Here is a 24,952-nt window from a genome sequence, read left to right on the forward strand (position 1 = left end):
AAGAGCGAAGACGACCGCATAGCCGCATCTTTTACCACCACCGTAAGGAAAGGAAAGCAGAAGGCTCCAGAAGAGCGTAGGCGGTCACACCGATGTCTGCCGTGTCGGATGATTCGTCCGTAGAGCTGTAACGATGCATGCTCCATCAAAGATCACATCGAGTGACTTCCATGGCACTCGCCACCATTAATGAGCTTGCGCGGCAGAAAGGGACGGAGAGACGGAGGCCACAGAATTGTTGACCGTAAGAGCGTGGAAGAGACAAATACCGCTCGGGTCGGCATGCTTTTATTGTCTCCAGAAACAAAGGATGATGTGATAAGCTTCTCCTCTTTTGTCGTCCTAATGACGAATTACATGTAGGAATGTACTTCTTCTTCTCTAAATTACGATTCGTCGAAATTGAGTTATAAATTGATTATAGTCTCCATTGATGAATTTTATTGTCTCCTTTTTTTCCTTTTTTTTTTTTCTATATTATAGTGTTTTTTTATTACATTACAATATTTTCCAATATTATTGAAAAAACCACAATGTGGTGTAAAAATACTATAATATAATATTTTTACAAATTTTACACAAAAATATTATGTTACAATACTTTTTAGTATTGTCGAAAACACTATAATATAGTTTTATTATTGAAAATATATTAATACGGTGTAAAAATATTATAACTAAACCGATTTACTGATTGATCTATAGAAAAAAATATATTATCGATATTTATGATAAAATAAAACTTTTTTAAAAAATAAAATACTTTTCAGAAAAAAAAAATCCAAAAAAAGCCATATAGGAAGGACATGTAAGTGAGAGCATGAAGACAAATCCAAATACTTAGCTCACCGTGACGTAGCTACCCATCAACCGCGATGACGTCAGTCTAGAGGAGGGATTCCTTCCACGACTTTTACCGAATGAAGACCTTAAACAGTAATTCCACCTTCTTCTTCTATTTTTTTTTTGGGTGCTAATGTTCTCTCTATCACCCATAAATAAAATATAAAAAAATAATAAAACCAAATATAATTGTCTAAAATGACCTAAAAATATCAGTTCTTATTTATGATAAGTTTTAGTTTCAATAATTATATTATATTTTTTTATAAAAAATAAGTGACAAAGATAAGATTCGAACTTAAGATCTTATGATAAAAAAATAAAAAAAAATAAATGAGAAAGATGAAATTTCTTTTTCATTCATAAATATCTCTCGCATGAACGCAATTAAGAATCATACACGTAATTAATTAATCTATCATTTACTCGTACACCATATCCATGTGCAAGCTTCAACTTTCAATGGTGGGTCCGATGGAGTTGACACCGCCCACTAAAGGCCGGACAAGCCAACGTAGACCAAGTTAGGTTTGAGGTCCAACTGGTCGAGGTGAGATCGAAGGGTCAATTTTAGAAAATGACCAAAGACAATGAAACTTCGATGATTTTTCTTATAAAATACTCCTAATTTAAGAAATTTTCAATTGATATCTTCTTTTTTATATTTCAAACAATACTTTTAATTCAAAAACTCAAGATTATCTATCAAAAAAAAAAAAATGTTTGTTATCGCGCTTCTTAGTCCATTGAAATTACTGTAAAACCTCTTTGAAAATACTATAAATTAATTAAATAAAATCAAAATATACTAGAAATCATTTGATATATCATACGTATTACGTTTACGTTTCAAGTATATATTTATAATAGTTTAGAGATAATATCGCTTAAATAGAAATAAAAAAAAAGTAATTTATTATAGTGTTTTGGCCATCAGAACAACTTAAAATCTACTTAAAAATAAATGGTCTATGAGCAATGATAATCAAATATGATCTTACTTATAATGACTTTCAATAATATTCATATTTTCAGTGCCTCGATAAAAAGTATTATAAACGCAATTGAAAAACAAGCCAAACGAAAATGTTGCAAATTTTTAAGGGGGTATTTTGGATCTTTTCAAATTAAAAATATTATTTGAGAAAAAGTAAAATGAATGTACTGATTAGGAAATACCTAAAATATAAATATTTTATAGGAAAATATCCTAAAATTAATGTATACCGTTTGTTTTGATGTTCTAATAGGTATAATTCATAATAATAATAAAAAACCAAAATAACTTAGCTGGATTTGAAATACTCCATGAAATATGTCATGATTTATTCGACGTAACATATTCTTGAAATATTATCATTTCGAGGATGAAAAAGAGTTTATATTGGGTTTAATCTTAAATTTTTTTAAAGAATATTGCTGTGTGTTTAGTGAATGAATATTGCTTTCATAGACTCTCTTGATGTGACACATTCAACCAACTTTTTGAATCATATTAGATTTGAAGAAAATAATCCAATAAAAAATTTTAAATGATTAATTTATGAACCAAAAATCCATATATTCCATCGAATTATTTCAAGTCCTTAATGACATGGGATTATTATTTGGTCCACTTTCTTAATGTCCAAACTCCTATACCACGAACATGAACACGAACATCCCTCCCCTTAACCCTAAACATCTAAATGTGGTGTCCCCAACCACCGTCGGCGTGATGAACGTGAATCCTCAACCCTGTGTGTAATGCTCTCATCAAGTCAACATCACACAGTGAATGAGTTGACATTGTATCCGACGCAGTCCGGCGTCCACCCTACGTCATCACGATTACGCCAGCTGAAGCAGCAAGCGCACGACCCACGTCGCGGAGGTTGACTCAGACGCGCAGAGTGCCGAGGACATCGCCAACGTCAACGAGGACGCGTCTCTATAAGAAACATGCCGCCTCCTCTCTTCCCATCTCGTCTCAACTCGATCACCTCCATCCATCCATTCTGGAGGATGGAACAAGGGAGCGAGAGAGGCAAGAGAGGGAGCCAGGCATCAACTCCACCTCCAGGAGGAGGAGGCAGCCGCCGAGAGGAGGAGGAGGAGGAGGAGGAGGAGGAGGTGGACAAGTTCTACGCTTTGCTGGAAAAGATAAGAGCGATAAGAGAGTCGTTGAGGACGAGCAGAATCAAGAGGATGAAGACGGAAGCAGCTCCGGTTTGGAGGCCTAAGTTCGAGTTGGAGGACTTCATGGAGGGCGGCGAAGCTGGCAGCGCCGCTATGGGCAAACACAGTCAGAAGAAGGCAGAGAGAAAGGAAGAAGAAGAAGAAGAAGAAGAAGACGAAGACGAGAAGAAGAGTAGTTTAGATCTATGTCTGTCTCTGTAAATGAATGTTTGTACAATTCGCATGCATCGGTGAAGAATTCCACTGCTTGTCCAACTCGCTGCTAATGTCTCTTCTGTGTTCTTTCTCTGGGAGGGAATGGCATCATCAGGTGTGAATGCCGGAGGAACACTGTGCAACAGCTACAAGTCAATGTAAATGGATTATTATTCTTCTGTTGGAGGTTCCAAATGTGAGTTGGACTGAAGGAAACAAGTCGTATAGATCGGAATAACGAGAGAGGAAAAGGCCGTAACGTATAGACCGGTAAATGCTGTCTTTTCATTGCGTAAAGGCAGAAGAGTCTGCCGAGAGCCGATCTTTTCGTGGATGAACTAAAGACCACATGATGAGGGTGGCAGATGCTGCTGCTGCTGCTGCTGCTGTTCATGACACGTCGAGGGGACCAACTCCCCCGCTTGAGTGCAGACAAAAAGATGACATGAAATACCAACGCCGGCCGACCCGCCATGGCTAGATTAGATTACGACGGACATGTGGTGGTGGATCGGATCGAGTGGATACCCAATCCAAACAGCCCTCTTTGGCACTCGGCAGCAGCATGTAACGATTGTTAGACTCATTCCGTACCCTCTTTGGCATTTGATAGGGGCAATGAACAGATAGAATAATTGACACCTATCAACTTCGTCGATTGATTCAAAGTCATTAAACAGTTTTAATAGTAATTCATCCCCTCTGAATCTTGTAAATTAATCTAAATCTCTTAATGTGTGATTGAATCAAAAGTGATGTAATCTTTTATTAATTGGACCAACTCAAAAACTTCAATACTATCAAAATTAAGAGAACAAATAAAATGACAAAACATTTATGCTAGCATTATCAACAACTCATTACTTCATGCCATCAAAACAAAGGGAAAAATGCAAAGATAGCTACTAATGGCAAATAAAATGACAATGGTTCGAAAAGCAACGTTCCTACCACGCTAGAGAGAGAGAGAGAGAGAGCTCAAAAGAAAAAAAAAAAAGGAGGTCCAAACACATACACCTACATAAGATAACCTGAAATGTGGGCGTCACAGTTGCTTAGAACACTAAAACCTAAGAATAGTGGCGGCACAAGAGTCATCGCCGAGTAGGCTGTCCACCGCTAGTAGCGTATCTCCCAAACTCTGATGGTTCCATCGGTGTAACCGGTGAACAGTGTGATACCGTCGGCACTCCAAGTCAAGCTTGTGCAGTATAACATCTGTGCAAAGAGTGAGAAACATGGATAGATTTGAGACAATTATCTGGCAACACTCTTTGGAATGAAACATTTCAAATCCACAAGCTTTCGACTTTGATTGGCCAATTAAAACACCAAGCACAAAAAAGAAAAATAGAATTATCAGAAGATAAAAACTAATCATGCAAAAACGTAACCACAACTGCCTACAGCAGCTGCAAGACGAGTATTGCTGGGAAGACTGTCTCTTGTACAAATACAACTTAGTTGAAACAGGCAGTCTTATGTTTGTCAATGTCAAAAATGTGATATAAAGCTGCAAAAGTCTATGCGTCAACAATAAATGAATAAATCATGAAACTGAATGAATGTCCAACTAAAACAGGACATGCTGGAATCTTCCCTAACTCAATATGACTATAATCAACTTTAAATCAACTAACACTACATATTTTTCTGAGAAATCCCATGCCCTCTTTGGAGGCTCCAGATTCTTATCCGGAGATCCTGCAAAATGAGGGGAGGGGTTTGAGGATGTCAATGACCTAAATCCAAATTTTCAGTATGGAAGATTCCACAAAAGAAGTCGTATTATCCTGGATTTAATATGATGAACACCTTGCTTCTTCCCAAATCTGATACTCTTGTGATATAACATGATGATTAAATCTAAGATTTCAGAAGAGAAGTGTGGTGGTGTCATACAATGACTTCTAAAGAAATCGCATGACAACAGACCGCAGAATTGTTTACATGTAAAAGGTCAACATGTAAGCCACTGAAGATACTATCTGATTTAGTTAGAACATGGTGGTTCAAGGTCAAAGGATATGTCATAATTGTTCTACAACAACTAGTTGACACTATCCAAGACAAAATTAGATCCATTGAAAAGCGGATCTACAAAGATACAAGTGCAGAACCTTTTATAAAACACCCAGTTAATACATTAGACCAAGCAAGACCCATACGTTAAACAATATAGGATTGATTTGATAGACAAAATAACAGGACCATTAATTAGAGCAAGTCAGATAAATCATTGGATTCTGGAAATATGTGCAAAATTTCTATATGTTTACCTATGCTGTGAGATGATACAAACCATCATCTTCTGAAAGGTTTTAGGGCAATATAAATCATTTAAGATTATCGAACTGGTTATAATGACGAGAAAATTTTCAAGTCTGGTCAATTGAAATAAGATAATTTAGCACTTGCCAGACAATGACAAATAAAACAAAGTGAACAGAGAGCTTCAAAAAATTAAAAAAAAAGAAAATTGCATCATATGTAAAAGAAAATCAGTTGCTATCACATTATTTAATTATTAAAGAACTTTAAATCATAAACAAATTAATACACAATAAAATTTGTTACATAATTAAGAAATCTAAAATCCCATGTGCCTGCTGATGGAATGAAGCAGCACTTATGAACTGTAAGATTTACTGACTCATGAAATTGTAACACTAATCCAAGAGAATTGAGAAGAAACTTCATTTTCAAAAAGATTACCATATTTAAAAAAAATAAAAAGTACTCTAATTAAGTGGCTTATTTTCTTATTTTTCACCTACATGGATGTAGTTTGCCATAGCCAAGCCTATCAATCCTATTCTAGACCATTCCTTATGTCTAAAAGGCTTTAAACGGTTGCTACCTGGTTTCACGAGCATAAATATTACACTCTTCAACAATTACAGATCATAAAAACTCTAAATAAACAGAAATAACAAATTCTCATATAAGAAATCCCAGTTATATCAACTGACAGAAATAGCAACAAGAATAAAAAAAGCATGAGCCACAATCCCAATAAAATAAATGTGCAGCAGGAGGGATAAAAACAGAAACTACAATAATCCAGTTTACATTATGTTCCCCTAACTAATACAGGTATTACATAATGTTAAACTAACTAGTACTCCAAGAATATCCCGAAATGGACATCTTGATGGCATGTGCAGCCAAGATATCGGGACCTCAAATGTCAATGTTGGCATCTTATGTGCATGGTCTCAGTGAAATACAGCTAACAAACATCTTAGCAACTAGTTAATAGCTAAAGAACACACTTTTGGAGAATGAGCACAAAGTAAGTCATTATTTCAGATATATCAAAACAAAGTTTTCTGTTATAGAAAGTGATACATATACAATTTTATCACTTCTTAGCATACCATAGTCCTAAATAATGATGATCAAAGGATAATTGGAACTGGATGCGAAGAAGACCCATGGAAAGCACATCTAAAACTCTAATTAGTCATGATCTTACTGAATGCAAGATAAATTGACCGTAACTAAGCTTCCAATTTAAATCAAATGGTGGCAGAAAGATCGTTCTTTGTTGAACCTAATATTCTGAAATCCAATCAGTACATGGACAAGGCCGGTTCTACAGAGGCCCTCGCAAATATAAGAGTTGCATCACTGGAATCAACAGAATTTGATGTATTTGTTTTAATTCACTACCTAAATGAGCCGATTACCTGATTCTTAGTGGTAGTGATCTCAGGCTTGAGATCCTGCACGATGGACTTGCTCTCAAGATCCCAGATCTTCACGCTCTCCTGAGTGGCAGCGCAAAGCCAGTATCGGTTGGGACTGAAACAGAGGGAGTGGATAATGGCCCCGGCATCAAGCGAGTAGAGGCGCTTCCCCTCGGCGAGGTCCCAGAGCAGCGTGACCCCATCCTTACCACCGCTGGCGCAAAGGGAGCCGTCCGGGCTGACGGCAACCGTGTTGACGTAGCCGGCGTGGCCAGCGAGTGTGCATCGGAGCTTGCAGTTGGTCAAGTTCCAGACCTTGACGGTACGGTCCCAGGAACCGGAAACAATGGTAGGCTGGTACGCGTTGGGGCTGAAACGGACGCAGCTAACCCAGTTGGTGTGAGCATCGGCGTCCTGGATGGTGTACTTGCACTCGCCGAGGGTGTTCCAGAGCTTGATGGTGCCGTCGCGGGAGGCAGACACGATCTGGCGATTGTCGATAGAGAAGGCGACGGAAAGAACGTCCTTGGTGTGGCCAAAGAAGCGGCGGGTGGTGACACCGGTGGAGAGATCCCAGAGACGGAGATCGCCGTCCCAGGAACCGGAGAGGGCAAATTGGCCATCGGAAGAGAGGACCACGTCCTGGACGAAGTGGGAGTGCCCGGTCAGGCGCCGCCGGGGGACGCCGTAGGAGTCGACGCCACTCCCGTCCGCGGAGGCGGCTGGGGCGTCCTTGGTGAGGTGCCACACGAGTACGGACTTGTCCCGGGAGGAGGATACAATCATGTCAGAGTTGTCGATGGGGGCCGCGATGGCCGTCACCATGTCGGTGTGGCCACGCATCGTGCCCCGGAGGACCAGAGTGTCGGCCATCTTTGGATGTGCGGCAGAGAGGAGGAGAAGGGCGTCGGCTTCTAGGGGTCAAAGGAGGGGGTGAGAAGAGGCGATCGGCAGAAATGACCTCAAATATGGGAGGACCGGCTAGGGTTTAGGACGCTGCACGAGAGGTGGTTGTCAAATTGCTCGAGCCAGGCCTTCAGCCCAGGTTATTGAGTTCGAGCCCCTTTACAAAAGTCCAACGGAATCCGGTCTGGTTCAATGTTCCGAGACGAACTCGAACCGCGTAGTCATGTCCATTTCAATCGAACCAAAATGACGATGGATGTGTGATGTCGATTTGATCGGATTCCAATCTTCGAATCGGAATATGAATCCAAATTCGAATCCAATTCAATTTAAAGCACAAAAGTTCTCTGTCATCCCCAAACCGCCGCAAGCCGCCAACAAACTCCCGCGTCGACGATCGCGTGGACGTCGCCTCTTCTGCCACCATCATGGCCGCCGCAGCCGCCTCTCTTCGTCCTCTGTGTCTTTGTCCTCCTCAAGTCACCACCGTCGTCTCACCTGTAAGGACAATACCAGAGTAATCGGAACGTTAAGCCCCTCCCCCGCCTTCGGAACCCTAGTGCCCCTCATCCTCCGCCACCGCTGCCGCGGGTCCCCGGTCTCCTCATCCTACACTGCCACCGACCCTGCCTCCGTTGAGGCCAGCGGATGTGGCAGCAATGAGCACCAGGATCAGCGATCGAAGATCCGGCGGCCGGCTGAGGAGAACATCCGCGAGGAGGCGTGCCGGCGCGACGAGGGAAACGCGTCGCACGGCTTCTTGGCGTACTATGTGCGCTTCAACGCTCCCGTCGACTGCGGCGAGACCGTCTCCTCGTGGTTTTCAAACATCGAAAATGGGTAAAACTAGATGATCGGATCGTAATATTTGACGTGATGTTTGATATTAGAGCCATTTGTAGATGCAGTGAAAATATATATATATATATATATATATATATATATATATAATGTGAAGCCACCGTTAAACTACGCTTGACATATACTATATTAATATTTGATTTATGTTATGTTGGAACCATCATTGGCCTATGTTTCATGTGTGATCTCTTCAACTCCCGCATTAGCGGCACCATATACTCTATGGCTTTAGCATCAATCAACTAGTCAACAGAGGGAAGGGATAACTGCTTTCTCGGCATGTTTTATTGAGATTAATAGACTCAATACGTATTCTTTAGTTTATAATATCATCGAGTCATTATAGGTATTGTATGTTTATAATGAACCTTACTCATAACAACTTATTTATCTCCTTACTAATTACTCATCGGTGATCAGAAGTAAACTTAGGAAGTCTTTACTTTGATCATGTCTTCAAGGAAATGTTCAAGTTACTTTGTGGTCGATTCCTTCGCTCGGAAATATTTTAATAATTTTTTGAAGAAATTTAATGAGTTGCACCTATCTCTGGAAGGGTTGTCCCAACCTGAACAATTCGGTAGGCTCGAGCTTTATCTAAGGGCACTTTAATCAGTGACTCTAGTAGCTCGAGATACAGGATGAACTTGGCCAAGTCTTGGGGGTCTATAGGTGGTGCCTCAAGTAAAACTTTCTTCAGCAGGAGATTGTCATTAGGTAGCACTGGCGTGGTTTCCTTGGGTTGCTTCTCAGATGTTGACCCTCATCGGGAATTTTATCACCATATGGTAAGTCAATACCACTGCCCTCAAGTTATTTAGTATTAGTCGACCTATGATTACATTGTACAAAGAGAGGATATCCATCATCATAAACTTTGTTAATATTGTTTTGAAGTAGAGTTTGTCTATGAATGTAACATGCAAGTTCACGATCCCAAGAGGGGAGGTGGAATCACGAGTGAATCTCGTCAAAAAGAAGTTATTTATGTATATTCATTAGTTGATGGTTCAAGTTTTCGAAAAGCATCAAAGTAGAGGATGTCGGTAGAGTTACATATATCGGTCAGAACTCTCTTCATCTAGGCATTAATCACTCACAAAGACCACCAAAGTATCGTCATGATTTAGGTTGAGGTATTTTATCTCTTCTTCTTTTGAAGTTATGTTTAAGTCGTCTTTCATTCTTGGCTCTTTTAAATGGTTGCTCGAATATAAGCTTTATGATTCAAGGAGTTGTTCCCCCACCAAGATAGGTTCACCAATGATGACATCAATTTATTTCAGCACCGGCTCTTGAGGTTGGGGTGAGGTCGGTACTTTCTAACAAACTACATGAGGTTTCACCACTATATTATCATGGACAAAGCTATAAATATAGTAATCGATGTAATACTCACATATATCTATGTCTTACGATTTGTTCATGCATTACATAACATATAGAGGGCTGACGGTTGGCTTTGAATCCTCATTTTGATTGGTTTTGGTAGTTGTTTTTAGGCTTGTAAGCGAAGGTTATATTATGTGGGCATTTGTAGGGATTTTAATCTACGGTAGACCTTATTGGACCATTTGTCATGCAACTATTCAAAGCTCGTGAAATTCATATTTCAAATTTACATTGCCTATCAAGTGCTTGCTAAAATGGTTGCTTGTGAATCCTGAGTTAAATATTTTCTCTACTTATCTTCTCTTTTGTACGTCCTTAAGAAATCGTAAGAGATTTTAATGATGTTGACCCTTTGCGAACGAACACTCAATTGTACGATACAACTAAGTCTATGACAATTGGTATCAAAGTGAGATAAGCATATATAGAAACTCTTGGCATACAAATGTGGGGGACCCTAGTGAGGCTACATTGAGAGCAGCCAGCACGCATGATCATTTGGGACAAACGAGCATTGAGATGTAAGAAAATGAGTCACTCAGAGGAGTGGGCATCCGAAATTGACATTAAGAGGAATAGCCGACCCTTCATGCGAGAGGCATTAAGAGGACAAATGAGCTAGGAAGAATGTATAGTACATAAAGATTGGGATGACTTGTTAGGAAGAAACCTATTAATGCGGAATAATTCTTTTCCCTCTTTGTGTATCAAAATAAGTTCCTCATCAAAATACCAACTTGATATCAAAATGCTAAATCAATCAGCACAGCATAAACAATAGAGCAATAAATCAATCACACAGTGAGACCAAATCTTTTTAACGTGGAAAACCCAATGTGGGAAAAACCACGGGACCGTAGTCCACCTCAAACTTCCACTATCAATAATAATGATAACAGGTTTACAGTAGGTCTTCTCTAGAATAACTAGAGGATCAGAATAACATCAAGATCATAGATCTTGGCTCAATGATAGCATATCTTCATCACGTAGGATGGATCTCCTCAAAAGAGAATTCTAGGTCTCACAGAGTGGATATAGCAGGAAAGTACCTTAGAGAGGGTAAACTGTAGATCAACACCGTTAGGATTATAGAGTTTGCTGCAAGGATTCTCCACATAAAATTTGGGCCGAAACTGACAACGTTTGGCCACCGATCGTCAAGCAGAAAAACTCAAAAACCTTACTTTCTCTCTCTATTTCTCTCTCCTCTTTTCTCACTGCACGCTCGCTGCAATCTCACTGTGCGCACACACACTCACTGCACGCACGCTGCCCAATTTTGCCCTTTCTCTCTTAATTACTGATTTGGGCTCAATAGACCCAATTGTCCAAACCCACATATGGGCTGGACCCAACAATTCTCCCCCTCCAACTCATATGGTGGGCTGTACCAAGCCCGCTCTTCGCCTACATGCTTCAAGCTTCTCCTTAGGCAAAGACTTTGTCAACATATCTGAACCATTCTCATTGGTATGTACCTTTTCCAACTGTAATTCTTTCATCTCAAGCACATCACGAATCCAGTGATATCTCACATCAATATGCTTGGATCTAGAATGGTATGTTGAATTCTTGGAGAGGTGAATAGCGCTCTGACTGTCACAGTAAACAGTATATCCTTCCTGTTTCAAGCCCAATTCCTGTAGAAACTTTTTCATCCATAAAGCTTCCTTGCAGGCTTCAGTAACTACTATGTATTCTGCTTCTGTGGTTGATAGAGCAACACACTTCTGTAACTTAGACTGCCAAGAGACTGCTCCTCCTACAAATGTCATCAAGAATCCCGAAGTGGACTTCCTAGAATCAGTATCACCTGCCATGTCTGCATCTGTGTACCCTTCTAACACAGGTTCATCATCACCAAAACATAAACACAACCTGGAAGTACCTCTTAGATATCTTAATATCCATTTTACTACTGCCCAATGTTCCTTTCCAGGATTAGAGAGAAATCGGCTAACAACTCCAACTGCATGAGCTATATCTGGCCTAGTACAAACCATAGCATACATCAAACTGCCTACTGCAGATGAGTAAGGCACTCTGGATATTTCTTCTTTTTCTTTCTCACTTGTAGGACATTGTTTTGAACTCAGCTTGAAATGACCTGCAAGTGGAGAACAAACTGCTTTGGCTTTACTCATGTTGAATCTTTCAAGAACCTTTTCAATGTAAGTCTCCTGAGATAGCCAAATCTTCCTTTTCTTCCTATCACGAAGAATCTTCATGCCAAGTATTTGTCTCACCGATCCTAAGTCTTTCATGGCAAAAGACTTACTTAGCTCTCTTTTAAGCTTTTCAATTTTTTCAACATCATGACCAACAATCAACATATCATCAACATATAGCAGTAAAATAATAAAATCATCATCTGAAAATTTCTTCAGAAACACACAATGATCAGATGTGGTTCTATCATACCCTTGGCTCATCATAAAGGAATCAGACTTCTTGTACCATTGTCTAGGTGCCTGTTTGAGTCCATATAAGCTTTTCCTAAGCTTACATACCAGATTTTCTTTTCCCTTGACTTTGAAACCTTCTGGTTGCTCCATGTAAATTTCTTCTTCTAAGTCACCATGAAGAAATGCTGTTTTTACACCAAGTTGCTCAACTTCTAAATTCAAGCGGGCAGCCAAACCAAGAACAACTCGAATAGAGGACATTTTCACAACCGGAGAAAATATTTCTTCAAAGTCAATACCTTTCTTCTGACTGAATCCTTTCACAACTAGTCGTGCCTTGTATCTTTGTTGTGAGCCATTATTTTCAGTCTTCAATTTATAAACCCACTTATTCTTGAGAGCTTTCTTCTCTTTCGGCAGCTTTACCAAGTCATAGGTGTGGTTCTCAAGCAAGGATCTCATCTCTTCTTGCATGGCATTAACCCACTCACTCTTATTCTCATGTAGAATAGCTTCTTGGTAAGTTTCTGGCTCTCCCCCGTCAGTAAGCATAACATACTCATGTGGAGGATATCTGGTAGAGGGTTGTCGCTCTCTAGTGGATCTTCTCAATGGAATCTCAACTGGTGGTGGAGGTGCCTGTTCAGTTGGTTCAGCATCATCAACTGTAGGTGTATCATCACTAGTATTCTCACCACAATCTTCTTGTTCATCTCCCCCATGATCATCATGAACTACAGGTGAAGGAACTGGACCCAAACTCCAAGGAATATAAACAGAGGTTTCTGGCTTCTCAACATTATCACCATCATCAAACAATTGGTTTTCAAGAAACACAACATCTCTGCTTCTAATAATCTTCTTGTTCACTGGATCCCATAATCTGTATCCAAACTCTTCATGACCATATCCCAAGAAGATACATGCTTTTGCCTTATTATCAAGCTTGGACCTCTCATCTTTGGGAATATGAACAAATGCTTTACACCCAAAGACTCTCAAATGATTATAAGATATATATTTTCCTCTCCATACTCTCTCTGGAACATCACCTTGCAGAGGAACTGATGGAGAAAGATTTATCAGGTCAACTGTAGTTCTCATAGCCTCCCCCCAAAATGACTTTGGTAACTTGGCGTGGGAAAGCATACATCTAATCCTTTCTTCAATGGTTCTGTTCATCCTTTCTGCCACACCGTTCTGCTGAGGAGTTTTAGGAACTGTTTTCTCAAGCCTGATACCATGAAACCTGCAATAATTCTCAAAAGGACCCCTGTACTCGCCACTATTATCTGATCGAACACACTTTAGCTTTCTGCCAGTTTCTCTTTCAACATTGACATGAAACTCCTTGAAAGCATTGAGTACCTGGTCTTTAGATTTCAAAGCAAAAGCCCACACTTTTCTAGAATGGTCATCAATAAAAGTAACAAAATAAAGAGCACCTCCAAGAGTTCTAGTTTGCATAGTACAAACATCAGTATGAACTAAATCAATAACATCAGATCTTCTAGATGATGGATATGTCTGAAATGCAACTCTATGTGTTTTTCCAGCTAAGCAATGATCACAAGATTTAAGAGATGTACCTTGCAACTCTGGTAAGAACTGATTTCTAGCAAGAGTTTGAAGTCCCTTCTCGCTGATATGTCCAAGCCTCTTATGCCAAAGATCTATACTTTCACCTTTTCGAATTGCATTAATCTCTCCTTTGTGTAGCTTAGCTTCCATGACATAAAAAGAGTTAATCTTCTTTCCTTTTGCCACAATTAGAGAACCTTTAGTGAGTTTCCATTTACTTTCACCAAAATAATGTGCAAAGCCCTCATCATCAAGTCTACCTGTAGATATCAAGTTAAGACGAATATCTGGAACATGCCTTACATCTTTGAGTATTAATTTGCTCCTAATACTGGTCTCCAAGCAAATATCTCCAATACCCATAATCTTAGATGTACCATTGTTTCCCATTCTGACATTACCAAAATCACCGGCAGTGTAAGATCTAAAGAAATCACCATGAGAAGTAACATGAAATGAAGCACCAGAGTCAATTACCCAATTACTATCCTGAGCTACAAGGCTAACACAACCTTCATCACAAACAATAGTGATATTACCTTCAGCAGCAACTGTATTGATCTCTTTCTCATTTTTCTTCATTTCATTCTGTTCTCGCTTCCAAAACCTACACTCTTTCTTCATGTGACCTGGCCTATTACAGTGAAAACATTTGATATCTCTTCTAGACTTGGATCTTCCTCTATAACCATGTGGATTTCTGCTATGACTTCTTCCACGTCTTTCTTGTTTTTCAGTAACAAATGCACCAGAAGAAGATTCACCCTGTTCTTTCCTTCTTGCATCTTCATTTAGCAAACTGTCTTTAACCATATCTATGGTTAGAGTCCCCTCTGGTGTGGAGTTACAAATAGTCACCACATACGTTTCCCAACTTTCTGGTAAAGAGATGAGAAGTAATAATCCCTGCATCTCATCATCTATATTCATTTTCATAGCAACCAACTTGTTTGCAATACTCTGAAATAGGCTTATGTGCTCAACAATGTTACCACCATCTTTATACTTCAAATTTACAAGCCTTCTGAGGAGAGAAATTCTATTTCCTATTGTCTTTTTCGCAAAGAGATTTTCTAACCTTTGCCAAACAACATCAGCTCTGGTTTCATCTGAAATATGCTCATGCAAGTTTATATCCATCCATCTTCTAATATAGGCAATAGCTTTTCTATGTTGAACTTCTCATTCTTCATCGTCCATAATAGAAGGTTTATCTTTAACCTTGATAGGCTTATACAAATCTTTGCAATAGAGCAAATCTTCCATCAGACGTCTCCAAGTGGAATAATTTGATGAGTTCAATTTAATCATACCATCTGACTCCATTTCAATCACACAAGAAAACTAGCATCAAACAACCTGATGCTCTGATACCACTTGTTGGGAAGAAACCTGTTAATGCGGAATAATTCTTTTCCCTCTGTGTATCAAAATAGGTTCCTCATCAAAATACCAACTTGATATCAAAACGCTAAATCAATCAGCACAGCATAAACAATAGAGCAATAAATCAATCACACAGTGAGACCAAATCTTTTTAACGTGGAAAACTCAATGTAGGAAAAACCACGGGACCGTAGTCCACCTCAAACTTCCACTATCAATAATAATGATAACAGGTTTACAGTAGGTCTTCTCTAGAATAACTAGAGGATCAGAATAACATCAAGATCATAGATCTTGGCTCAAGGATAGCATATCTTCATCACGTAGGATGTATCTCCTCAAAAGAGAATTCTAGGTTTCACAGAGTGGATATCGCAGGAAAGTACCTTAGAGAGGGTAAACTGTAGATCAACACCGTTAGGATTATAGAGTTTGCTGCAAGGATTCTCCACATAAAATTTGGGCCGAAACTGACAACGTTTGGCCACCGATCGTCAAGCAGAAAAACTTAAAAACCTTACTTTCTCTCTCTATTTCTCTCTCCTCTTTTCTCACTGCACGCCGCTGCACGCTCGCTGCAATCTCACTGTGTGCACACACACTCACTGCACGCACGTCGCCCAATTTTGCCCTTTCTCTCTTAATTACTGATTTGGGCTCAATAGACCCAATTATCCAAACCCACATATGGACTGGACCCAACATGACTGAGTTAGAGATATGACTCGACATTGGCAACCAAACTTGACGGTGCTCAAGACAAGTTGAGTGCTTGGCAAAGGATGATACCATATAAGGTAGGATGGGTTGCTCACTGATCGAAAGAGTTGTACAAATCTCACAAAGGTAAGAAAAATTACTGACTCAAAGAATTCGATACTCATGCAAAGGCTTGCATGCAGACGATAGATTATTTATGGTTATCCTAAGGTGATCGAAACTCAACACTATGAAACATTAAAACTTTCTTCTCGACATGGGAAGTATACGTCCATAGGACACTGAAATGTGTGGTAAGTTCAATATGTTGCTAGGCCTTGAGGGGTGCAGCAAAGGTTGTATCGACAAGGAGTCACAATTTAATAAGTGCATTTGTAGGGCCAGAATAATATATAGTTTGTTTAGCAAGGTAGATTAGTCAAAGGGGATGGTGGTCTCTGAAACATTTAGAGAGAATGATGTAAAGAGAAAAGTTATTCCAACATGCCAAATATCTAGGAGGGATAAGTCTCGATTCTCGAGAGGGAGAATCATGCGCAATGGACTACACATGTTGAGAAGTACCTTAAGACAACAACTCTATAAAGCTCAACAGATCGAGCAAGCGGTGATGAGTCTCACATGTGACAATGCGTTGATGGATGCATTGTGAGATCAAGTGAGGGAGTGACCCAAGACAATACTAAATGAAGGTACAATTGGAGTCGATACGAAGATCAAACTCAACGAATGGCTGACTCATGGAACGGTGGGTGCGAGGGCCACCATCAACTCAATGCAAACCGAGGAACAAAGTAATTTGGGTTTAACTTGGTGAGGTACCCAAGCCACATGAAGGGAGTCGACATAGGAGACAAAACATGAAGCGAAGGTAGAAGCTTTCCATAGATAAAAGTCAAGGATATAAACATAAGATCAAGCAAGAGCAAGATCCTGTTATTCAATGGGTCCATAATTCTGATGGAGTATACTCATTTTGTATAGCGTCAAAGATAAAGGAAACTTCGAGACACATGCACTTTATCTCGAAGAAGCATTTGACGAATGAATTAGGGTGACTCAACTTACAAAGGCGAAGTTGGGGTTAGAAGGCCTTAACACAAGGCAAGAGGAAGCGAAGGTGGGAACTCTTGAAGAATATACAATAGTGCTACCATTCAAATTGCCACAAAGGAAAAGGTGTGCAGCAGATATTGTGTTGGGGAGGGGATGGGTAGAGACCTAAGATCCAAACAATGTTGCACCAATTTCAGCAAAGTCAATGGACTTTGGGAGCTGCTAGGTGATAGATTGCTCTAGAGCTATGCTTTGTCCAAGTGTGACTTGAAAGCGGGTGAACGAAGATCGATTGCCAAAGGAGTGAATACAATTGAAGATGACAAATGCCCTATGATATGCTAGCAGAGACATGGAGAGATCGTAATCCTAGTTCATCCCACAATTATCATAATGCAATTGAGATATCCCAAAGCGACATGGTGCATCGAATCATGGTGGAACAGTTCAAGGCAATACGATACACACGAAAAAAGTCTCGCGAGTGATTAGGTCATATAAAGGTATGATTGGGAGCTCCATTTCGATGAACGACATGATAACAAAAAGTGCTATGGATTCAATGAGTGAATGCCATGGTACCATAAAGGCGGGTCTTCCATGCATGTATAAAATTTTACATCGGATGAAAGTCTTGATTATCAATATATGGAGGCTATGTATCACTAAGGGGGAATTCCAAATACAAGTACAAATAAGTCTCATGGGGAGACTTGATCATATAGAGGTATGATTGGAGTGAGTTGAGAGTTAGATTGCTCCAGAGCTCATATTCGTTTAAGGGAGCCCGATAAATTAAAGGACAAGGTCAAGTAAGCGAATGTTGCTACTAAATAAACTGAGAACATAATCGACGCGAGCCCTGAAACATGATAGCGAAAGCCATGCGTGAGAGTTACAGTTTGTCTTTCCATCGACTAAGGGGAACTGCTTGGAGAATATAAAGTTATTGAAGCAGGTAGTCAAAAAGGGAAAAAAGTGATGACGAGTTCAAAGTGACTTAACTATCTAAAACAAGAGTTGGTTAGACTAGAGGTGGACTTGAGTGTTATAGTACTGTAGAGGCGGATCTACCAATCATGAAGAAAGAGATGCAAATGCGAGGCAATTGATAGTAATTTCATAGGCATAACAATGCCATTGTATTGTAGAGGCAAGACTTTCATGGAGTCATTGATTCCACTTATAAAGAGAGAGCGTTAGTCATGAAAGGGCCGAGGAGATGGAGAATACAGAGGCAAACTTCAAGTACCGAGTAGAATGCAGAGGTAAACTCCAAGTACTGAGGCAAGGTTGAAGGGCAGTGGCTAGGAAATTTTGTAAGACCAGTATCAACGAGCTTCTCTTCAAAATAGCTGAAAGTGAAGGACTATGGGTCGATGCAAGAGTGCTTAACAAAGGAATGAAATAGGTAGTACGTGGTGCTATACCTTTTCTACTTAGAGGAGTAGGCGACAGAAATGATATAGTAGATAGTACAATCCAAGAGGCAACCAAAACTATCAAAGACTTACTGTAAGTTGGGGTGAAATTTTGCTCTTTTTTAGCAAAACTTCTTGCATTCTAGAAATTTGATGGTAACAAGTAAGAAAATCACAATAGTTAACTCAACGCAAGGAGTGCAAACACTTCGAGTGCCTTGGAAGTGTGAGCAAAGAGTAGGTGAAGGCTAGTAATCAACTTCATGCATATAGTACAACCCTCGAAGAGGTAAACGAAGTTAAGTAACTTTTACCTTCTCAACTTTTAAGAGAATGAGCGAAATCGAGTATCCCAGTTCTCCTATTTATCTAGTAGAGGAGCTCTGCATAGGTTTATAAACATAGTAGGAGACAATAGTTATCAAATCCTCACCAATGATGATCGATGCTATTGAGAGTAGACTATTCGCTTCAATTTTTAACAGAATGTCAATCGAAATGAAAGTGATATGAACCTACTTGGAATTGATAACTAAATGGAAAAAAGAATGGATGGACGAATTTTATAGAGGAAAGACCCCAAAAACTTTAAAGTTTATGATGCGATATTCGTTAAAGCTCTAACATGCATCTATCCAGTTCAAGCGACATGAGACATTTGAGAGACTAGGGTATAACAAGGATGGCCTTTTCGTTCATCTAAAGAATCTATAGCAACTAATAAGGATCAACATAACTCAGTCGACCTCATATCAGAGTCAGAGTTATTGGCAAATTGAAGTAGTATGGCGAATCAAAGTTGGATTACTCAACAATAATGGTGGAGAGTAGTTGGGAGCCAAGAGGCGCGGTGTAGTTGGAGTAGAAGATTGAAGATTCAGTAAAGAAGAGAAGATGCAATGTTCGCAAAGGCTTCGACGAGGACGTCAAATGAATAAGTGGAGGAGAATATCATGGATAAAGCTATAAAGAAGGTGTTCGATATAATACTCATGTATGTTTGTGTCTTTCATTTTTGTTTATGTTTTGCACTATATATAAAGGACTGACAATAGGCTTGGCAACCCCATTTTCGTTAGCTTTTGTGGCTATTTTAGGCTTGTAAATGAAGATTGTATCATATGGGCACTTGTGGATATTTTGGTTTGTGGTGGACCTTCTTGGACCTTTTGTCATGCAACTTGTTCAATTATTGTGAAGTTCATATTTGCAATTTGTATTGTTTATCAAGTATTTACTGAAATGATTGCTTATGGATCCTAAGTTAAACGCTTTCTCTAACATATTTTATCTTTTGTAAGTCTTTAAGAGGCCCTAAGAGGTTTCGAGGAGGTTGACCTTTTACGGACGGACACGTAAGGGTATCACATGACTTAGGCAAAACCAGCTAAGTTTGTGACAATATAAGCTTTTCAATCTACTATTTCATGTTATGACATTCTTTGGTGTCATGGTTATAATCTTGGTTGAACCAGTAGTATTTGTACTTATTTCTTTTCATTAACGAGATCTTCATTGGGCGAGGGTCTCTTAACCCCTTTTTTTATTTGCAGGAAGACTTCGGTTTTAGTTATATTTAGAGGGTCAACTTACGTCTTGGGTAAGGTAACTCAAGTGGTTTATTTGTTCTTTGTTGTGATGACCTCGGGGCCTGGGCTGATTGTAACTGCTCTTCATTCGGCCTCTTACATGACCTCTCACACTTGCTTATGACCATTGTCTCAGTGATAATGTATTGATTGGCCCTTTGAAGTATCTCAGGTATTGTCATTGATGACCTCTCTATTAATGACCAAAATAGATGAGAGAGTTTAAGCCCCATCATAATGGTATATATTATGAGTAATAGATGGGCATCTATTATACCTTAGATCTTATTTATGAACATAGCGACAAAGTCTACGAGTGTTTCTTCTTCCCCCCACTTGAGTTTGAGGAGTGTTATCGCTTAAAGGCCAAGGGCATAAGTTCTCGAGGATGTGAAGTTCGAACTCCCTCACCAACTGGGCAAAGGAGCATATAGAAAATAACTTCAAGAGAGCATACAATTATCATGCTAAGCCTCTTAACCTAATCGAGAAGGCATGATACTTTAGGGTGTCTAAGGTGCCATATAATGGTATATGGGCATAGAATGCTGTAATATGCTCCATCGAGTCAATGCTACCATTGACTGCTTTAAGAATACGAGATGAAAGTTTGTTATAATCGCTTCCTCCTTGATTTTCTAGGTGAATGACAACTGACCTAAGGTAGGGTCGACCAATGCCTCCCATTTTAATTGTTGGAACTATAGATGCATCTCCTTCAAATTTCGGTCTATCTACTGTAGTTAGATCCATAGGGAATCCTTCATCGAGTCCGTTGATTGAGTTTTAAATTCAGACGAGGAAGAGTGAAAGTGGTATGATCTGTTGAATTTCATGATCGATGATCAAAGTACCCCCTCGACTAACGATTCGATGGGCCTCAAGCACTCTTGAGATATCAACACTATATTAGGAAATCTCAGCAAGTGCCTATAGTGATGGAGTCGAGGATTATGGCTGAGTTGGTGGAGTTGCCTATTGGGCCAATTGGGCCAAAATCAGAGCGGCGGCTTGTCTCATGCTTGTTATCATATGTGCTTACTAAGTTAGGTTTAAAAATACATCAATAAGGATGAAGAGGTGGCCCAATGCCGTTCCTAGAGGTGAAAGACCCAAATTGTTGAATAGGCGCTAGTACGTATTTGAGTTTGTATCGAGGTGGATTCTCCGATGTATGGAGAGGATGGTTGTTAATCGACTTGGATGAAAGTACTATGAGTCGGAGGCAAAGCTTTTTTGTTTGAGCGTTCGTTGAGAGGATTGATAGGTAGTCGTTCCTATGACATTGAGTGCTCTTTCTAGCACGAAAAATGTTACAGTAAGGTGTTATTGATGCCCGGATCAACCCAATGTAGTCTGAACCCGTATACATATGGTTGCCCAAGGTGCCTCCGACATGAAAACGCTAAACTCTCAAGGTGCTAGTTACGTAAAGTCCGAGGTCAAAAAAGATTTTTAGACCCGATTCCTTTTGTCGCATAAGTTAGTAATTTAATGTGTATGAGTGCAAATGCAAGTACTAAAAAAAAGTCAATCCCTTACTCATCGTGTTTTTATACTTAATTATAAAAAAGATAGAATATTCCGTGAAATATTTTACGAGGTAACCTTTAATCGCCTCTAATGGTCCTCTCTTAGCCTCTTGTTCATGTGGGCGACAATGGGGACAACCTTATGCTGCATACCTTGGACCTACTTTGGACTCTTATCCATGCGAGTAGATGACTCAAAGGTGACTCATATGTGTTGATTAAATGATGATATACTCCCTACCCTCATTAGATATAGCTTTTAACTATATTTAACAATCTCAATTTGATAATTTTTTTTTAACTATATTTAACAATCTTAATTTGACTTTTTTTTTTTTTTTCTATGTAGATGATAATGATGATGAGAACCCATATCTGTTTGTCTTGCATCAATTTCTAAGCGAACGAACCAATAAAAGTAATTTTTGTCTCATTCTTGGACATCATGTGGAGGATATATAACAAATAATAATAATGGTAATGATAATGATATTAATAACGAAGATAGTAATGATAAAATTACTGGTAATAAAATTCTTTTGATTGCATTTGTATTGCTTTCTGCTGGGTTTACCATTACCGGTTATTGTCCTGATCGCTGTAGATGCATCCGCGTTGGATTCGATGAGAAAACGATCAATTTGCTCCATACAGATTTGTTTTATGTTGGGACGGGTTCTTTTATTTGTACAGCATCGAACACATTGGCACACTTGTTATCGAGAAGCTCACCATGATGTCGCCAGTGCTGATGCAAATGGCCTTCCAAGTAAGAACAAATAAACAACTAATAATAATAAATAAAATTACAAAACAAGCTTAGATGGTAGTCATAATCATTAGGCAATTGGCAATTGGCAAACCCACTCTTTATTTTTCCTCTTTTCCCTTTTTTTTGTGGCTTGAAATGTTAAATTTCTTACCCTAAAAAGAACATATTATTGTAGTATTTTCAAATTCTTAAATTTCTCTTTGCTGAACTTTCTTTTTTTGGGTGAACTAAGAAGATCATCACAAAAAGGGATTCGATCATTCACCAAAAGGAAACAAAATAGATCAAGCAAGAGAAAAGTTTGAATCTTGAACACCAAACCATTACACACCTGCTGTTCTCACAATGCCGATTTGTATACAGAAGCCCTTGCATTAGCTTCTTTCTGTGAAAAGAAGTTCTTCTGATCGATGGCCCTCATTTCTTCCACTTAAATTCCCTGCAGACAAGAGTTACAACCTTGCTTAGACAAAGATGAAGGATCAAAGAATATAAGCAATGACATAATAGAGAGAATTGAGTAAGATGGAAAGAATGCAGAAGAGAGTAAGCGTTTCTCAAAGAGCTAAAAGGTCTCCCTTCTATCAATAATGCTGGAACAGTACACCATAGTCACATATTACAAGTTCCTCACAGAAAGCTTCAGAAATATTGCCTTGCTACAAACTAACATAACACGTTGATTGATGATTCAAGATCAGAAGAAACATCAGGGACAACTCCCAAAACCTCGAGTACCAAGGATGTCTCTTGGCGGAGCAGCAACGCAACCTCAGAACAATCCACAAACAACTGATCCTATGAACTAAGATGAGGCTTAAGCTTTAAACTGCCACTCCCTGCGACACATAGGGCAATGCGGCTGAGGGGTCTGAGAGTTAACCCATTTGAGAATACAATGCAGATGGAAAGCATGATTACAGGCACCCCAGATCAGCGGGCAATCGTCACCCGGGAATTTACAGTCTGGGCAGCAACCATCAAACGCCATTCTGCAGATCCCGCATGTTTCATCCTGAGCATCCCATGTCCACGAAGCCACAGCATGCCACTTCAGTATTTTGACCTTCATCAGGTTTACTGAGGAAGAAAACCACGGTCATTTTAGCTTTTGCTTATTCAAAGCGTATCGATAGAGTGCAATATAAAGATGATTCTAAGAAGCTTTCCTGAGAACTAAAATGGCTCCAACACATTGTATACGAAAAACAGAAACATAATCTTGTATAGCTTATGTTAAATGCAAGATATAACTGCAAAAATTTGAATCAATAACCTCGTGTCGAGAATCAAATCAGCCACCATAACATATTACTATAAGTATATCTAGACTACTCAAACAACTTCAGAAATGAAAACAATGGTAGCATCTGCAAAATATAGTGAAGGAAACCTAACAAGATCAACAGCAGAAGCAAGGCAGTGATGATACTTCAAACAATACTATTAGAAGCACCTGCCCCCAACATTCAAGAACATCTTCACTCTAGTAGGATCTTTAACAAGTGCATTTGCCATCAGCTTATGAAACCTTTCTTAAGAAATAAAAGATTCTTCCACAGAACTCTCGCAAGAATAAGCAAATAGGCAGTTCTTAGTGATTGCATCTATTTTGAAACAGAAAGGTGTTATTATGTTTTCATCAAGCTAAAAACTACAAGTCATTCATGAAGTTTAACATGTGAAGGCTTCATTTAACATCAAGAGACAAAAGAAATTGGACCATGTACTGCTCTCCAGGCTCACTAAACAACCAAAAAAATAAATTGATTCTCAAAGCTCTTCCCTGTTTTTGTTTGACTTGTAGTTCATTTTGACGAAGGCTGCACACCTGAGATGGGATCAATCAAAAGTTATCTATCTATAAGGCCTCTAAATCTTGCCATTAGATCCACAAATTACCTAATCTTGTTTTATGAAATATCATTGAAGAGCGTATTTGCAAATCTCATCCTACCCTAAGTAGAGAGAGAGAGAGAGAGAGAGAGAGAGAGAGAGAGAGAGAGAGAGAGAGAGAGAGAGAGAGAGAGACTGCACCGCGAGGAGAGGGAGAGGGAGAGGAAAGAGAGGTTTGCTGCACCGTCGGGGGAGAGAGAGGGGGACTGCACCGCCGGGGGAGAGAGAAGAGAGAGGGATGCTGCACCGCCAGCAGAGAGAGAAAGAGAGAGAGAGCCGCACTGAGAGTAAGTGGCCGCCTTGCGCACGAACGCCAGTCGTCGGTCGTCGGTCGCCTTTCACGCGACTGGGAGGAGGAGGAGGAGACGTTCGGGGATTAGGGTTTCGACACACAGAAGGGTGACGGCTTTACTATGACTTGACATGATCTCATCAAATGAATTGGCTTTCAGCATTTGATCTGGTCAAATCAATTAGCTTTTCAGTTCGACCAAACCAAGTGGACCGAGCCATGATCGGATCAA

The 24,952-nt window shown here is 39.5% G+C and overlaps 2 protein-coding genes across 4 annotated transcripts; both read right to left on the minus strand.

Annotated features, from left to right (window-relative positions):
- Positions 1-4,089: 4,089 nt before the first annotated feature.
- LOC135637225 (small ribosomal subunit protein RACK1z-like) lies at positions 4,090-7,930 on the minus strand. Its single transcript, XM_065149783.1, has 2 exons — positions 6,909-7,930; positions 4,090-4,434 (listed from the first exon to the last, which is right to left on the minus strand). The coding sequence occupies exons 1-2, from the start codon at positions 7,779-7,781 to the stop codon at positions 4,336-4,338; spliced, it is 972 nt and encodes a 323-aa protein (XP_065005855.1). The 5' UTR covers positions 7,782-7,930; the 3' UTR covers positions 4,090-4,335.
- Positions 7,931-23,085: 15,155 nt separating this feature from the next.
- On the minus strand, positions 23,086-24,863 carry LOC135582023 (anaphase-promoting complex subunit 11). 3 transcript variants are annotated; one of them, XM_065147124.1, is made up of 2 exons: positions 24,711-24,863; positions 23,086-23,612 (listed from the first exon to the last, which is right to left on the minus strand). In XM_065147124.1, exon 2 carries the CDS (start codon positions 23,602-23,604, stop codon positions 23,350-23,352), a length of 255 nt encoding a protein of 84 aa, XP_065003196.1. In that variant the 5' UTR covers positions 23,605-23,612; positions 24,711-24,863; the 3' UTR covers positions 23,086-23,349. The 3 variants fall into 3 exon arrangements, with proteins under 3 accessions (XP_065003196.1, XP_065003195.1, XP_065003194.1); XM_065147123.1 differs by having other exon boundaries at positions 24,613-24,847; XM_065147122.1 differs by having other exon boundaries at positions 24,570-24,846.
- Between the last annotated feature and the right edge of the window lie 89 nt (positions 24,864-24,952).

The sequence above is a fragment of the Musa acuminata genome, chromosome BXJ3-4 (assembly GCF_036884655.1).
Source record: "Musa acuminata AAA Group cultivar baxijiao chromosome BXJ3-4, Cavendish_Baxijiao_AAA, whole genome shotgun sequence".
Taxonomy (NCBI): Eukaryota; Viridiplantae; Streptophyta; class Magnoliopsida; order Zingiberales; family Musaceae; genus Musa; species Musa acuminata.